The sequence below is a fragment of the Typopeltis vanoorti genome, chromosome 4 (genome assembly GCF_054136105.1).
Source record: "Typopeltis vanoorti isolate ZY-2024b chromosome 4, IOZ_Tvanoo_1.0, whole genome shotgun sequence".
NCBI lineage: Eukaryota > Metazoa > Arthropoda > Arachnida > Uropygi > Thelyphonidae > Typopeltis > Typopeltis vanoorti.
Window position 1 is genome coordinate 39,532,171 of NC_143552.1, and position 18,228 is coordinate 39,550,398.

General features: G+C 33.8%; 1 protein-coding gene across 1 annotated transcript in view; it reads left to right on the forward strand.

Annotated features, from left to right (window-relative positions):
- Nop56 (Nop56 ribonucleoprotein) overlaps window positions 1–5,721 on the forward strand; it is a 60,346-nt gene extending 54,625 nt beyond the window's left edge. Inside the window, exons 7-10 of the mRNA XM_090391092.1 lie at window positions 191–291; window positions 450–598; window positions 2,637–2,758; window positions 4,967–5,721. Of these exons, the coding sequence (XP_090247218.1) occupies window positions 191–291; window positions 450–598; window positions 2,637–2,758; window positions 4,967–5,632 (1,038 nt within the window). The 3' untranslated portion in view covers window positions 5,633–5,721. The remainder of the gene's footprint in view (window positions 1–190; window positions 292–449; window positions 599–2,636; window positions 2,759–4,966) is intronic.
- The last annotated feature ends 12,507 nt before the right edge of the window (window positions 5,722–18,228 follow it).

The following is an 18,228-nucleotide window of genomic DNA, read 5'->3' on the forward strand; positions in this document are numbered from 1 at the left end:
AGTCTCCTTATAGATGAATAAATTATTAGTTAATATAGATGAAATTAATGATCATTATAAATAATATATATATATATATATATATATATATATATATATATATATTTAAATTATTCATGTATTTATTTATTCTGACTACAATTCTTATGTCATTGAAATACAATAAAATGAATGCATTACTTTTTTACAGGTTGGTGCACGTCTCATTTCTCATGCTGGTAGTCTTACTAATTTAGCCAAATATCCAGCTTCTACTGTACAAATCTTAGGTGCAGAAAAAGCCCTGTTTAGGTACCTATTGTGTATTTGCTTAATATACTTGCAAAATAATCATTTTTGTGTTACTGTTCTTTGTCTCAAGTAACTTCACTGTTTCTGATTATCATAAGTTACCATATACAGAAAATATTTCAAACATGTTCAATAAATATATTTTTTTTTTCTTCTAGAGCTTTAAAAACAAGAGGAAATACACCAAAATATGGTTTGATATTTCACTCTACATTTATTGGACGAGCAGGTGCTAAAAACAAGGGTCGAATATCCAGGTATTTAGCAAACAAGTGCTCCATTGCATCACGAATAGACTGCTTTAGTGGTAAGTATAATGGAAATAATTTTTATTGGCAATAATTCAGTGAGAAATATTACTATAAAAGAAAAGAAAAAAATTGTTCAATTAATATAATGAAATCACCAACAAGCTTTGAGTTTAAATCCCACTGTGGCATGAATTTTTGTCTTTGTGTAGTAGCTGAATTTCATTACCTAGTGCGAGTCTGTTTTGCTTATTGGACCTGAAGTGGGCTAGAACAGGATTTCTGGGTTATTTAACCCATGCTCATCTATGATAGTAATTACCATAAGTTTACAATTTTTGTTGTAAGTTGGGATTCACACAAAAAAAAAGAGGGTGCATATATTTGGAAAGATCACATTTAAGTTTAAATATAAAATGTGCTTTCCATAAGCTTTGTATTTAGCATTGTTAACTTGAACCATTTAAAAGGAAGGCTTTTTAGAATTTTTTTTATTGTCCTGATTTAAAAATTGCAGCCCACTTTTTTTACTTTTTTGTATTAATGACCCAGCGGCTATATAGAGAAATATATCATTGTTAGGTGTAAGAATGCGTATGAAGATATTTTAAACTCTTAATAAGAAATCTTTATACTGAAGAGAAATGTTTTTTTGAGTTCTACTTTAGATATTTGTCTTCCGTGTAGTAAAATGTATATTTTTCTAGAAAAGAAATAAGAATGGAAGTCCTTTGTAGCCAATGAATATTTGTTGTGCTGGAATTCTTTCTCATTCTGAAAGCCTGCTTTCAAAATAAGTAAATCAATATCCGTCAAGAAACTTCTGTTTCCTTCCCCCTGCAACTAAATCAATAAACTTTTCACTTATTTGTATGTAAGGGATATTTGAAGAATACTACCCCAAAAAAAAATCATGCTTCTAAAGTCATGAAACTTTATTTCCAGATCAGAATACTGTGCAAAATTTTTTCAGTGTAGGTGAATTTTTTTGTTTAAAAATCACTTCACTACTGTTTCAATTCTGGGTCATACTGTCTAATTCAAGACTCATCACAAGACATGATAGATGATAAAAATGTGAGTTTTGATATTTCACTAGTAGTCAGGTTTTCCTTTCAGACTTGCATGTTCATTTTTGTTCAACACCAAGAGCACATTTTGCATATACTCAGTTCATGTATAATGTGCTCTCAGTGTTGGACAGTAATAACCTAGCAAATTAACTTTTCCAGTGACACTTACTATTACGATTATGGTTGTTCAGAAGAATCTCCAGCAGTTAAGTTTCTCAATTATCAGACGGTGATACTTGGCCTTCTTTGCTTTGACTGTTATCAGTGTTTTTTCTTAACTTTAAAAATGTATCCATCATCTTTATTGTTGTTGCTGCACACATTACTCACCACCACCTTAAAAGAACACCTTTCCATCCAGCAATAGGTATGCTTTTAATGTGGCAATAATTCCCTCACCAGACAGAGAAAGGATCCCTGTTTCAGATTCTCTCAAGTGAGATAAGGTGTTTTTTTAGGCATGACTAAGGCAATTTACACATGTAATTTGTATATACAGCAGCCAGTGTAATCAGATTAACCTCCCTCTCATAAGTGGTAAACTAGTTTCTGAGAATCTAAGTTACTTGACTGCGATCGGTCATTTAGCCTGACATAACAGTGAATATGAGAATAAGTTAGCCAATTTTAGACAGAAACAGCAAGTGTCTCCTAGTTAACTCTATCCCTCGAAAAGGAATATTCACTTGGCCATAATAGACTTAGAACAATACATGATTAGTAGATAAAACCTAAGAACTGATAATGGTATTTAGCAGAGGCACAATATATCAAGAATTGTCTACAAAAAGAAATTGAGTTCTTTGTGCAGAGCATTAATTCATTTCTTTTACGTTGTTTATTAGTATTATATGATATGCGAATGACTTAATTTTACACTAAATTAGTGTGAAAGCGGTCATTCTTCAATTAAGTTGAATACAGCAAGATAATGTTTAACTTTATATCATTAGATCCACCTGAGAATAAAGTTGTATTAGTTTCATTTAGATACCTGTTTCTTAACTGTTAATTTTAATTGCAGAAATTCCAACTTCAGTTTTTGGTGAAAAGTTAAAAGAACAAGTTGAAGAAAGATTAAAATTTTATGAAAATGGTGAAATTCCAAGAAAAAATATTGATGTAATGAAGACGGCAGTGGAAGAGGTAAACGGTCTATTTTCAGTAGCCATCTAGATTATAATATCATTTTTTCTTTCCTTGTTTTAACTTCAGATATTATTTCTTTCATTTATTGTATAGCTTAACTAAACAAAACCAGTTTTTTTCTCCAAAGAATAAAGCTGAAATGCAGTAGAAGCATGGTATTGCTTTTTGCCTGCTTTGCTTTGAAATTATAAAAAATTCAAACTGTAGTTTGAATTTTTTGTAATTTTCTATTGTTTCTCTCTGTATTACCATCTTCATTATCCCTAAAATCTTAATTTTTTAGACACATTCTCTCTATATTATGAGTATCACTGAAATTTTCAAGTGAAAAATTATGGGTGCACCTGTAGGCATCTGAAAAGAAAGGGAACACAGCCATTATTAGATTGAGTTTGAAATCCCCAGTTCTGAAGTCCACACATTTTATAACTGGTTTCCTGGTAAGTGTTAAATTAGTGATTTGTTTAGTCTGTCTGATTTGATCAGCCTTTGATTTTTGTCATAGTCCTTTGTGTGTGTGTGTGTGTGTGTGTGTGTGTGTGTGTGTGTGTGTGTGTGTGTGTGTGTGTGTGTGTGTGTGTGTTATTTTAAATCTTACATTCAGTTTTATTTTATTTATTTTTTTTTTCATGATTTCTGCAGTGAGTGCTGTGCTGTTGATATCTGAGCTTATATTTCTAACCAAGACATTTGAAACATGCAGCGTATTCACTGTACAATTTTTATATATGGAATGATATCTGGTTAGTCATCTCTGCCCTGTTTTTTTTTAGATGTAGTTATTAGAGGCCTTTATCAACTGAGTTGTGATATATGATTTACATTAGTTTTTTATACAGGTCTTAATTGTTTTGATCTTTGATATAAATTGTTATCTAAACTTACCATATATGCTTGCTTCCTTTAATTTGGTTGTACTAGACCATAAAATCTTCCTTTTTTGGATCATAAAAGTATATTAATTTTAACAAAGTGCCCTTAGAATAATTCTTCTTCTTCTTTGGCACTATAGCCCAGTGTAAGGCCTTGGCCTTCCATGTTTGGGTTTCATAACTCACTACAAGGTGGGGTCGTTACCCCATGCTCAACCATGTGTAATTGTCTGTGAAGCGTTGTGTTCTTAAGACCAGTTTGCCTGCTTTGCGGGCAAACTAGTCTTAAGAACACAACCCTTTTTTTAAGGCCAAATTGTGGTCTTAAGAACACAATTAAGCAAAGTTTTTCTCCCCAGATAAACTGGGGAGAAAAACTCTGCAGGCCACGCCCAAGACTGGCTAACTTGGCTATGTCTGAGAAACATCCTTAGCTCCTCACGTCAGCGAGGAGAATCGAATGCAGGCCACTCCTTTCCCAGGCATACAGTTGCAGAGCGCATAACCACTTGGCTAACCGCTCGGACACACCCTTAGAATAATATTAAAGTAATATCTGAATATGTTTGAAATGTAACTGCAAAAATCAATAATGTATTATTATGTAATGCCTCCAGGGGGTCAAAAGACTCATCAAGGAAGGGCATCTACTCTACAACTCTCCATCTCCACCACTTGCAACTATCTTCATCATCTACACCAATGCTATCTACCACCACTAGTATTTTCACAGACAATCACAAACATCCATGCCCACTGCTAGTTTAGCTGTGGCAAATTTTAAATATTAAATTGTCTTTGGTTATTTGATAGTAACTTGATCCTTTAAAGTATGTGAATGAAGCTTATGGTAATTATTTGGTATCTAGAAAAGTAATATATTCAGTTCCTCCCCGTCTCCACCCCCTCTAATTAATAGATATGAATACATTTACAAAATGCATAAACACTTATCAGATTTCTTTTGTCTATATACATATAATTCCAGAACTTGCTATTTATGGAGATATATACATATCTTCAACCAGATTCTTCTTGAGTGTTTGAAATTAAACAGTGGCATGAGCATATCAAGTTGTGAATATCCTTTCTAATGCGGTTTAGAGTTTACCTTACTTGTTGGTTCACCAGACAAACCAGACTTTTTGCTCTGTTTTTATCTTCACTTCCTTATCCTGATACAACTTATGTGGGAAATTCATTTCCTATAACTATTTAAATCCCTAAAAATTTTGAAAAATGCTACCTTCATTTTTTTTATACATCTTTCTTGTATAGTCTTAATATATATATATATATATTATTTATTTTTTTTTTAATTTTTCGAATTTAGGCTCAAGTTGTACAGGCAAATATAATAAGAAAGAAGAAGAAAAAAGAAAAGAAAGAAAAGAAGAAATTGTTAGCAGCAGTGAAGATAGAACCATCAGAAGAGGTATCTTCACCAAATTCATTTCCTCTTATCAAGAAAGAGAAAAAAATTAAAACTGAAATAATGGAAACAAGCTTGTCCAATGAAAAGCTTTCAGACATGGTTCCTAAAATTAAGAATGAGTTTAAAAATAAAAGTTTTGAATCGTTGAACAGTAGTCAGACTGAAAATGAATTTTCTCCGAATTCACTTCCTGGATCCAAGAAGAAGAAAATGAAAGTGGAAATTGACCAGACAGAAGAGGAACTATCTTTAAATATATCTTCTCCAATTAAAAACAAGAAAGGAAAGAAAAAATTAATGCTCTCAATGAATGGTAGTCAACTTGAAAATACTCCAGAAGAAAATGCTAGTATTCTTGAGATTAAAGAACAGAAACGAAAGAAAAAGAAAAGAAAGCTTACGGAAGAGCAGGAAGGGGAAGAGGAGGAGGATGCATTTGACAAGTCCTTTACAAGTGGAGCGTCTACTGGTTCACTGGGCTTTGAAGAAACTGCTGATGAATCATTTGATCAAAAACCAAAAAAGAAAAAGAAGAAGAAACTACAACTCATGAATAATGAATGATGTTATTTTTTTTTACCAAAATCATGTACAGTATAAATCATGCACTGTAAAATCTTCCATTTTACTTATAAAATGATTTTAAATGGAAATTTTTGCCCTTTTTGAATGTATAGTACACAGTAGTTAGCATTAATATGTAATAATATTGTCTTGCCATATATATTTCATAAATTCCAATACATAAGAGAATGTTAGGTCCATATATTTCCTGCTTTTCTTTTCATGCTTTTAACAAGATTTGTCAACACTTTAAATTATATTATATGCCTATTGCTAAGCAGTTGATCGACTGACAGACAAATCAAAATGTTCACCTAAGCTATGAACATGTGTCAGGGCACCCATTGGTTCTTTTTTCTTCTGTAATACTAGATTGCCAGAAAAAAGTTGGTTATAAGTTACATTCTACTTCCAAGCTGTTCCTGAGTTTGTCTTTGGCACAGCCATGTAGAGTTTTTCCTCTCCCAGAAACTTAGGTTTAACCCTGCAACTAAGAAAAATCTGACTGTAGAACTCTATATTAATCAATAGTAATTAAGTCATGGCCAACTATTGTTGACTGTTTGATTTCCCGTATACGGTACTAACATACTATAAGTTGACCAACCTCTCATGCGCTTGCAACCTTCACTTGGAAGGTGAAGGTACATGATTTTCTCAATATTTTACTATCTGAAAAATTGCAGAATATAACAAGGATTTCATCAAAAAAGAAAACATAATTCAGGCCTTTCTTCTCACATAAGTGAAGATTATCAGATGCTGTGACAACAAACTAAGATGACATACATTGCCTATAAAAGTACAGGAAGCTCACATAGGCTTCAGAAGTGATAAATATGAACTCAATCCAGTGACAAAAATCAGGGTCTTATATTAAACTATAGTCCTCCAACCTAGAAAAAAAAATGATAAACACTAATAAATGTTAATAAAATAGCACAAATATTTTATATTGAACCAAAATGAACAGTACATCATCAATGTCTGGAAATGATTGTTAATTTCATTAGGAAATTTTGTGCTTTTTTATTATAGTGTTTCATTTTTGGTTGATTGTTATGCCACAGTTGTTGCCTTTAAATATTAGTCCTCTTTCATCACATAATTCAACTATATGGAATTGTAATATGAGATGTTATGTATTTCATTTTATATGTATATATATATATATACAGCACATGTGAAATTATATAGCATATGCTCAAATATTTGTTAAATTCGTGGAAAGGCTTGTGTTGGCAGTACATGTTAATTTATTTTCACGGTATTGATGACAACAGAATGTTAAGAAAATAATATTAACTTATTTGCTGGGAGGCACTTAAGGGTCAAAGCTGTATAAATGAGACCTCAACATAGTCTTTGGAATGTGAGGCACTGACCAGGATACTGAATGAACGAGGATGGGCTGGCAACTTGGGATTTAGCCGACCAAATTGGCAATCTAAACAGCAGAGTAGGAAATGATTACCAGACAGAAGTGTGAGGAAAATTTGGAAAAAAGTGCATCTTGTGGTACCTAACCCTAACAACATTTTTAATGTCTGAAAACTGGGTTCTGTGGTCAATTTTCTTGAGTTTATGGGACAAAAATCCCGAGTTTTTAGGACCAAAAAAAAAAAAAAAAAAAAACTTGCTCCTGCCAAAGATTGACTACCTGGGAACCCATCGAAAAAAAAAAAAGGCTTAGAAAAAGTTCCTCTAGTCGGCGACTAGAATTGAACTCTTGACACTCATTCTTATATCAATTTTGTGCTGAGGAGTCAATACCACTCCCATGAACCATACAGGCTCTTAAAACATGGCTGTTCATGAACATGAAGATGAACTGTTTAGAAAAAAAATCAGCTGACTCCTTTTCCCATATAGGGAGTAAGCAAGGCCGTTTTAGCCCTAACTTTTGGACACTGAATGGTCAATTCAATCTCCACTGGTACTCATTTAGAGATAGCCAGCTCAAGGACATCACAAATTAAGTGTCATGCAGTGAAGAGATGGCTCAACAAGTGCCGCCATCTCGTGGTCCCTAACACAATATATTTAATGTCTGAAATAGTGTGGGTTCTACTGTCGATTTTCTTGAGTTTACAGGAGGAAAAAAAACCTTGCCTGTGCCAGAGATCGACTGACTCTGGAACCTGGTAGAAAAAACGCTTGAAAAAAAATTTTTTTTTTTGATAAAATTGAATTTCATATCGAAAAGATGAGTAAGAAGGTTTTAAAACGAATCGAGGTTGAGCATCTTTCAGAGGCGAACTGTAGACGGAAATACATATCATTGATGAAAAAAGATTCTTTTGAAACTCAGATTCAATGACAAATCCTGAAGAAAACATTGATTCAGCCAGAGAAACGTGGTGAGGTTCTCTGTAAGGATAGAAAAATCAAATCCATGGTGGACTTTGGAAGTTCAAGAGGCAGTGAAAGAAAAGAAGAAAGCATATCGAAAGTTCCTGGCAAGTAAGTCAGCTTGTGCTCTTGGAGGGGGGAGATGAAAGAAAGCAAAGCACTAGAACTAGCTAAACAAGTCATGGGAACACTTGGGTATGAACATTGAAAATAAATATCAGGTAGGTGGCAAAATATTCTAGTCATTGATAAAGGGAAGAAAGAGTACTCTGAAAGGAATCAGATGATAAATGTGACATGAAAACTGTAGATTAAGATATAAATTAAAGGTGCCAAGAAATTATATTCTTAGTTTAATGCAAACAAAGCAAAGTTTGCATGAAGTAACTGGGCAATTCGTATACAAAGGCTAATAACTTTGCATCACTTGCCTTAGTATCTCATAATGCAAAGCACATATCCTTACGGACATGTAGGTTTTTTTTAATACAATGCATTATGGAAAAGACCTCCTCAGACTGGTTTCGACCTTTATTGAGGTCTCATTCATGTCTGGAGTAATTACTTTGATGGACTGCTAAATGAAACAAGCAGTGTCAGCATGATGGGTGGAAAACTCCTAAAAGGAATATATATCTATACATGAAGTAGTGAAAGTCATCAAATACCTGAAATGTGGAAAGCTGGAATAGATGAAATTCGAAATGCTCAAATATGGAGGTATAAACGTTTTACTCTGTCTGCATTCAGAGGGTCGAATTCTAGATAATTGGAGGAAAGCTCTCAAAATACCCATCCATAAAAAAGGGAAATAAAACAATCTCAGAATTACAGAGCTATTTGCCAACTAAGTGTTCCTGGTAAGACATGCAAGTATACTTGAGAAATGGATAAGAAAAATCGTGGAAGGGAAACTTGGTGAGTACAAGCTGTATTCAGGCCAAATAGAAGTGGTTATGATCAGATTTTCAATTTAAGACATAGTTAAATCTTGCGAATATAACAAGGATTTGTATTTAAGTCTTGTTGATCTGGAAAAGGCATATGACAATCGCCAAGAGGAGAGCCCTTCAAAACGTTCGTTGTGTAAATGGGACATATCAAGCAATATATAATCTCTATTTAAGCTGTAAATCAGCAGTTAGATTAGAAGGAGGTACAGGAAGATGGTTTGATGTAAAATTAGGTGTGCCATAAGGAGGTATATTATCTCCACTCTTATTATCTATATGGATGACATTATGAAGAAAAGTGCTATTAAATCTGATATCAAAATTGACTATGTTAATCTTAGCTCTTTAATTTATGCAGATGATGTTATACTTCTGAATAAATCCAGTACAAATCTGCAATATTCCTTGATTAAACTGAATAACTGTTGTAATAAATGTGGTATGAAAATGAGCAATACGAAGACAAAGTCCATGAAAATACGCAGAAACAGTGAAAACATCAACTGCATCTGAATGGAGAATCTATAGAACAAGTGAACCAAAAATTTCAGCTACTAAGGCAACAATGGTTAGTGAGGATGGTATAAATTAAATATGGAAATAGACAACATTAGTAAAGCTGGTATGGCAGAATCCAGCTGAATAAATTTATATGCAATAAGAAGGAAATTAGTTAAATGACAAACTGGCTATATACAAGACGTGTTCACTCCAATTTTAACTTATGCATCTGAGAGCTGGGTTAGAAATAAAACAGGATCAAAGACTGGAGACCTCTGATGTGAGAGTGCTGAGGAAGATTATTGGAGTGAATCAATGGCAGTATTAAAATATATTAATGAGGATATTAAAATAATATCCTATCATTAAAAATGAGGATATTAGAAAATAGGTTGTCATTGTGAGCATTGAGGAATGTGTTAGTAGAGCCAATCTTAAATTTTATGGTCACTTAAACAATGGGAGAGGAATAATTAACAAAACAAGTCTTCTTTGCCAGTTTGGCAGGGAAACAACCAAGATATAAATGGATTGATACAGTAAAAAGCGCTTTATAAAAGACAGAAATATAAAATCTGATAATATTGGAATCTTGACTGATTAATTTGGAGGAAAATTGTTGGTCGGAAATTAATAATAGTGGAATTTTTTCATGTAGTGCTATCATGATTATTCTGTTTACACCCCTTGAGGGTCAATGTTAAAAATTTGATGGTGATGAGGAGGAAATAAATGAAATTTAAAAATTATTTTAATGGCAAGCAATGAAAATTGATTTAAGGGCTTTTGTCAACGAAGTACGATCTCTGAAATAGGTTCATGAAGATATGTTCATACTTTTGCATTAAGATTTGCATCACCAGCCACTGCACTGAAATTTACAGTCGAAGAAAGAATGTTATTTGGATAACACTTTACATCTAAAGTCGTTTTTATTATGTGAATAATTTCGCTGTTTATTTCAACAGTGTCATTGGGATTTTGGTTAAAGTGCTAATGTGAATATAAGAGATTTCGTACATGAAACCAAAAGCATGAAAGGTATAAATCTGCTTCGGAACAAGATTTTTTCTTTCTTTCTTACTCTAATTCATTTCTGAAATAGCGCATATATCACGTACTTTTTTTCATTGTTAATACGCAGACTGGCTACTGAATTAGAAACCTTTATTTAATGTGTGTTGGGTCTCCTTTAGTCCGAATTACAGCAAATAAGCCATTTGATTTAGATTCTGCAAGTTCGACTGCAATTATGGCTATAACATACGAGGTTCCTTAGACAGTCCTTTAACTGGCTCAGATTTGACGCTATAGCACTTTGCTCCTGATCTGTTTTTCTAACATGTCCTACATTCTCAATGGGGTTCAGATCCGAGCTTTGGAGTGGCCGGGGAATATGGTGGAAGTCGCCATCATGCTTGATGAACAGCTGAACAGCATTTTTGTCCGTGAAACAACCGTCATTTGCTGGATAAAAATATTGCAGGATGAACTTGGTTGGCAACAATGTTCTGATATTCCTTGAAGGACATCCAACTTTCCAGCAATATCAGGACACTTGTTCCATACCAACACAACATGTCCCCCATCATGACCACATCCAGAACCTTGAGTTGTGTTTATATTTACAAGGCAAGTTGGGTTCATTGCTTCATGGGGCTCCCGCCAAACTCTGCCTACCGTTGGTACATAACCAGGTGTGTACCATGACTTTTCAGTGTCCAGTCGCGATGTTTCCTAACACCACTGTAGAGGAACTTTTCAGTTCTTCGCAGCAGTCAGTGGTTTCTGTATACTCATGCGACTGCCAATATTGATCCTCTTCAATTCCATGTGCATAGTTTATTCAGTAATAGGTCGTGAACAGCCTTCATTAAATGCTTTGGTCAATTGCTGCAGATGCGAAGTTCTGTTTGTGCATACAAGCCTTCATTAAATGCTTTGGTCAATTGCTGCGGATGCGAAGTTCTGTTTGTGCATACAAGCCTTCTCAGACGACGGAAATCTCATTTCTGACGGACTATCTCAGGACTACAGTTCCTGATCTTAAACAAGCAACATGAGTTATTTTTCCACTGATTAAACACCTGGGATATCTCACCTGTCGAGAAACCATTCAGCTCTGCTGTTTTCAAAATCATGGCACCAGTCAGACAGGCACCCATTATAAGCCCTTTATCGAACACCGATAGACCCTTTGTTTTTCCTATTTTGATGAACACTTGACAGTTACCAGCATCATTCTTAAATAGTTGCATTGAGCACGCGGTGACATACGTGACTGAGTATTTTACATAGTAGTATACTCTGTGTAAGTGATAAGTGATGTTTACATCTTTTTTGTGAGGTTTGCCTCAAAAAAAGGTTTACTCTGCACCTCCAAATTTCAACTATAGTTGAACCCCCGCTATTAAGACATAATTATGACAATTAGATTTAGTGCCACATGATGGCGGCATTTGTCTCTCATAATCACTCATCTGAAAGCCGTGATTGATTGATGGTTTGAATTCATTATCAGTGATGACTCGATAGAGTATTCTGATTTATTTTATTTTTATTTACAAAAAAAAAAAGACTCGGTATATATATATATATGTAGAAAGTATTTTACCTTGGGTATAATATATATTAAAGATACCAAGTTATTTTAAATATAAACCTGGTTTTTTACTCCATTTCCCAAGTAAGCAAACAGAGAAGTCAGTCAAGTTTGCACATGCAAGTTTTGCAAATCTAGCTGACCCTGCACGTAGTGCAAATCCAAGCAACTCGTGGTAAAGGTAGAATAAGCTCTGATCACTATTCTCAATAATTTACCTCGGTTTTTAAGTCATTAAATCTATATTTTTTAAAAATGTATCACAACAACCGAGTCCATAATTATATATATATATATATATATATATATATATATATATATATATATATATATATATATATTCATTTTAATATAAACTGACTAAAAATCCGAGAATTATGACAAATTGAGATTTATTTAAAAACGCATCATGTTTCGTTGGGATTGACTTCATCAGGCGTTAAGAACATAGAAAGCTATTAAAAGACACTGAAATAAACATTGAGACACTCTAAAGCTATACAATTATAAAGCTATAATATTCGACTGTAAATTATAGTTATTATGAACTTGAGCTATAGTCCGTGTTAAAGTTCTATTGTTGTACACTTGTGCGCGTGTGTGGAACCACGCGATCTCCAGTATCTGATAGTAGAGCTGAAAGAGTCAGGCAAATTATAGCTGAGATTATTGTTCATATGAAGAGGGTCCAAGGTGATTTCTTTTGACTCGACAATGCGGCGTTCTACCTCATCGTGACAAATGTGTAGGTTTGAAGTTGCTGTCTAATTTACTTCATGTTGGCGGCTTTCGTTGTTCGTGTTTATTGAAAACAGGAAATGGCCTGATAGGGCAGTAGCTCTGGTTCTCTTGTGAGCAATGTCTCTCTGGTGTTCCTCGAGAACGCCGCATTGTCGAGTCAAAAGAAATCACCTTGGACCCTCTTCATATATATGTGTGTGTGTGTGTGTGTGGCAAGAACTACTCTATGTTTAATTGTTGTCAAGAGTGGTTTGGTCTCATTATTTCCAAATGTAATCTTTTTTTACAATTGTCTAGTCATTTTAGTTGCCATATTTCTACTGGAATCATCTTCCATTAGTTTCTCGTCATTATTAGCTCTTCTGTTGGGCAGAACACTGAATTTTTCCAGTTATTCAATTACCAGTTTTTACCAGTTATTCATGAAGAAAGACCATGTAAGTTCGGCTCTAGTCACCTACTAGAAGCACTTTTCTAAACTTTTTCACCTGATTCCCGATCTGATACACCAGCAACCTGTGTTTGGGGCAAAGTAGTGGACAGTGTACTGATATGAATTTCTCCTGCATACTAAACTTTAAAAATGCAGGGAACATTTCATATGGCTGAGTTATCTAGCAACGAAAGAGAAGTATACTTGGACAGTTCCTCACCAAAACATATAAAGAAAAAAAAATCCTAGTAATCATACCTGAAAGACAACCCAAGGAATAAGTAACAGCACAATGGTTTTTTAATGTTTCTCTTTTCTTTGTAAAACACTAAAATTAAATCCTGTATTTTTAATTTCAAATATAGATGAACCTAGTCTTCTTTTAAAATTATATATAAAATTTAAAAGTAGGACGGCATCCGGGTACACTTTGCATTCGACGTATCGGTTTCATCACATTTAGAGACACTTTTTATCATACGTTTCTATACTTATTCTGAATTCTTTCTCTTTTAATTCCGCTGAAAAGCGCTGGAGGGCTTTTAAATGTAACGTAAAAACTGCGATTATTCTTGAAAAAAAAATTAAAAGACTAGAAAGACTATGCTTTAATAGTATGGTTATATAGTATTTAATATTAAACATCAGTACTGTAATTTGTTGAATAACTAATGAGGAAATTAAAGCAAGAAGATGCAAGATATACTGTAGATGGATATTATTATTACTTGATACCTCTAAGGAGATTCCAAGAACTAATCTAGAGAGGGCACCCTATACCGCACATCTCGTCTACTCTGTTTATCCTCCATTCTTTACTACGCCATCTATCGTCTAATAATAGTACTTTTTTCTGTTAATGGCGTGTTCTTTGGTGATTTGCCGGTAAGTGAGATGAGAAATTAGAATTTCTAGGAGAGAAAAATGCGCCGCTACCACCGTATGAGATTGGCTAACCCCACCTTTAGTTTGAAAGCCCATATCTCTGTCGTCATACGAGAATCGAACGCAAGTCTTTTCTACCCGAACGACATAATGCCACCGTTCTTAGCTACGAAGGCTATCTGCAGATATTTTTTCGTTGTTTTGTGTTGAGTGGTGATTGGGAAATTTTCGTGATGAAAAAATGCTTTTACCAGCATGTGAAACTGACCAATTCATCTTCAATTGAAACCCTTCATATCCTGATGAAGGATATATGTCGCGCTCTCTCGACCGCAATATGAAGTTATTAAGTGGTTCTATAGTCCTTTTCATGAATATATTTATAAAAAAGTTTTAATAGTAGACGCTTCGTAGTTAAAAAAAAAATAAGAAGAAGATCTAGGAGATAGCAGGGTTTTTCTCCCGGAAACTCGGGTTTTTCTTCCCGCATACAGGCAAATCGGTCTTCAGGACACATGCAATTTACAGACAAAAAATACTAGTGGTAGGCAGTAGATGGCGTTAGTGTAAATGTTGGAGACGAAGAGTTGTAGAGTAGGTGCCTTCCCTTGATTAGGCCTCTATTGGACTAATCCTTGGCACCAGAGGAGTCCAAGGATTTGGACTCCTCTGGTGCCAAGGATTAGTTGAAAATAGGAACAAACCAGTTTGTTCCTATTTTCAAATCTGTATTTTTCATTTTATACATTTCGTCTACATTATTGGAAGTCATAATGTACACTCTACATTTTTACACTGCAGGGTCGGTTTTATCATTAGGTGAACCTAGGCAATCGCCTAGGGGCGATTAATATAATTTTTCATAATTTTTGTATTTAAGATGTAATAATTTTCTTGCTGTACAGATATTAGGAATAACTACATATGCACTCAAATGTATTGGTTTTGATTAATAATTTTTTTTAATGTTCATAATGATATTATTTTTATAAATATCCATATGTGTAGGTGTATGTGTGCTTGTGTGAGTATGACAAAATATATATAGAGAGACAATGTAGAGGGGCGCCTAAATTTTTTTTTGCCTAGGGGCATCAGATACTCTCGGATCTGCCCTGAATGTACAGTAATATGCAACGTTGTTCATATTATTTGAACAGAGAAGTATGTTATAAAGAGAAGTATCTATAAAGTTTTTTTTAATGGTATCTTCATTCAAAAAAAAAAAAAAAAGAGTTACTTTTTCTGGAATTTTACCACCCTCTTTCCCAATTTTCTATATTGCTTCATAATTTTTCAAAAAAAGAAAAAAAAAAGTCGACGCAAAAGTTTTATCTTTAAAATTTCCAGATAAATATATAACTCCAATATTAATATATAATAAAAATTGCATCCAGCTATTTTAAAAGATTAAAAGCATAACCGGGTTATGTGTGTCTTGATTCCTAAAATTCCTTGTCTTTGAGTTGTTTCTTTCATTGGTGAAACGAAACATTCAGAAAAGTAATATTAGAGAACACTAGGACTGAAGGATAGAAGTATTGATATTAATTTTCACACGAGAAAACAGCCACATGTGTGTACAAGAATCGATAACTGAACATGGTCTTTTATATCTTCCGCCGCTTTGATGTCATATTCTATCATATTAGTTTATCTTATCATAACATTTTATCGAAAACATTTTCATTTTATTTCCCGATCAGTGGACCAACTGATGTATTTAACATCTATTGGCTCATCTTTCTATTAAGCTATATATAAAGTGAGCATAGATAATAATATAAAATAAAAATGATGGTTACTGCGCTTATATTTATTTCATGTCTTCTTCCAACTCCTATCATACTGTTAACAGTTTAAAATAGCTCTTTACATATTTCAGTAATGATCGTAAGTGGTCATATCTATCAAAATGCATAGATACATTTTAAAATTCAGGTTTATGTTCTCGTTCAAAGAGATGATAAGTATTAAAATTTATATATCAATCAAGCAAATAATGTTTACGGTGTAAAACTTTTAATTTCTATTTCTTACTAGACCTAGTCAGTAAATTCAAGGCAGTAGATTATTTCAGATAATTATCGTAAGTCGAGAACCTGTGAAAAAAGATTTAGAATGATCATGTCGACCCAGCCTGTAATGCTATTAAGTAGTTGAATGAGATATGTTGTAGAGACGAAACATTCGATAGGAATACAAAGTGATGATACTCCAAATGGGAGTAGAGTGTTCTGATGTATGGAAAGAAGGATGAACTTTGAATGCGAGACAAAAAGGACGAAGGATAGAATTTAGGAAACAAATGTGTCTAAGGCCAGTAGGTTCTGCTTTCTGGGATATCATTTATTATTATTATTTTGCTTTATTTCCACTATATCTATTTATTATCAGGGACGAATATTCGAGGTGTGCGGTGCTCATCCACCGACCAACGATATTGTATTTTTGCATTTATTTCCTTTAAAGATCACTAATTCTTTCCAGACTTCGCGTGATTCCTAAGAGTAAACAGAATATACTAATGTTTCTTAAAGAGGACACTTTTCGATGCGTACGCATTGCATCACATTCGCGTTAATAGCCCCAGTGTGCGTCAAAAATACACACACCTTTGAGCCCTGTGAAAAGATATACAGATGGCGCAGCGGTTCAAATTCTTAGCGTTCTAATAGTTTTAAACCACTCAGAAGGCGAGGCAGGGTGAGCTCTGAGAAAATAGCACCTAGAGGCTATGATTGATTATTGTGTCAAACAATCGAATTGAACGTTGTCATTTTTCATGAGTTGCTGTTTTCGTTTTCTGAGCTTCATCTCTTTTGCCTGCGTGAAGTGTGAACTGATGTGGAAGGCAAGTTTTTATATATAATATAGACAAATTTTTAATATATAATTTCGATACATTTTAACTTTTTTTGCACATATTTACAATGGGAAACAGTACTATAGTCGAAGAAGATAAGCTTCGTCCTCCTCTTCGAAATTTTATACCTTAGAGTAATGCAAATGTCTTCTTCTTCTCTCTCTTCCATCACTTATGTAGATGATGATAACACTGAATGACCTCTTTCCACTTCTGTCTGTCCCTAGAGAGTCCGAACAATTCTGCCCAGTTTGGTGTCGTCGTTTGTTGTGATTTGGTTTTCAGGTTCTCTTTTATTTTGTCTATTCATCTAATTCTGAGCCGTCCTTTGGATCTTTTACCTTCCCTCGTTGTATTCAGAGCTTTAGATGGTAATCTTTCTGTGCTCATTCTGGTCACATGGCCAAACCATCGCAGTCTTCTTTCTTGGATTTTGTCTATTATTGTTATTTCTTGTTTAGTTGTGTAGTATATCCAGCAGAGATACTCCAAGTAGTCTTCTTAGCCAACCCATTTCAGTAGTTAATAATTTTTTCTCTTCAGCCTTTTTGAGATTCCAGCATTCACTTCCATAGAGGAGTATTGGGAAGACCACTGTTTCATAGATTCTTACTTTTGTTGCTTGTTCGATGTCTCTTCACCTCCTTATTTTATTAAGTCGTCCAAACGTTTCGGATGCTTGATTGAGTTGTCTATTTATATCTTTTGTAATTCCACCATTGTACTCAATTTCTCCTCCAAGATAGGTGAAGTTTTCTACCTGCTCTAGATTCTTACTATCAATTTCAATTTTCAGATTGGTGTTTATTTTTCCTATTTGCATAATTTTTGTTTTGTCTATATTTATGTTTAATCCAAATTTTATACATTCTTCCTTTATTTTATCAGAAATTCGTTGTATATTTCTTCCGTGCTTGCAAGTAATGCAATGTCGTCCGCAAATTTTAAATTTATTATATTTTCCCCCTATACTTTGATTCCTTTCTTTGTTTAAGGCCTTACTGGTTGCTTCTTCCAGTGTAAGAATGAACAGGTCTCGTGACAGATTGCATCCCTGTCTTACTCCGCTCTCGGTGTGGAACCAGTTGGTTAAGGTATCCTCCACCCGTACTGCACTTTCAGATTTCTCGTACAGATTCTTTATTATTCTTATTCTAATTGTTTTGTTGGGAATTCCAAATTTTTTCATAGTTTTCTATAGTTCTCTTTTACGGATTGAATCAAATGCCTGACGAAAGTCTATGAAATTTATGTAGCAACTTT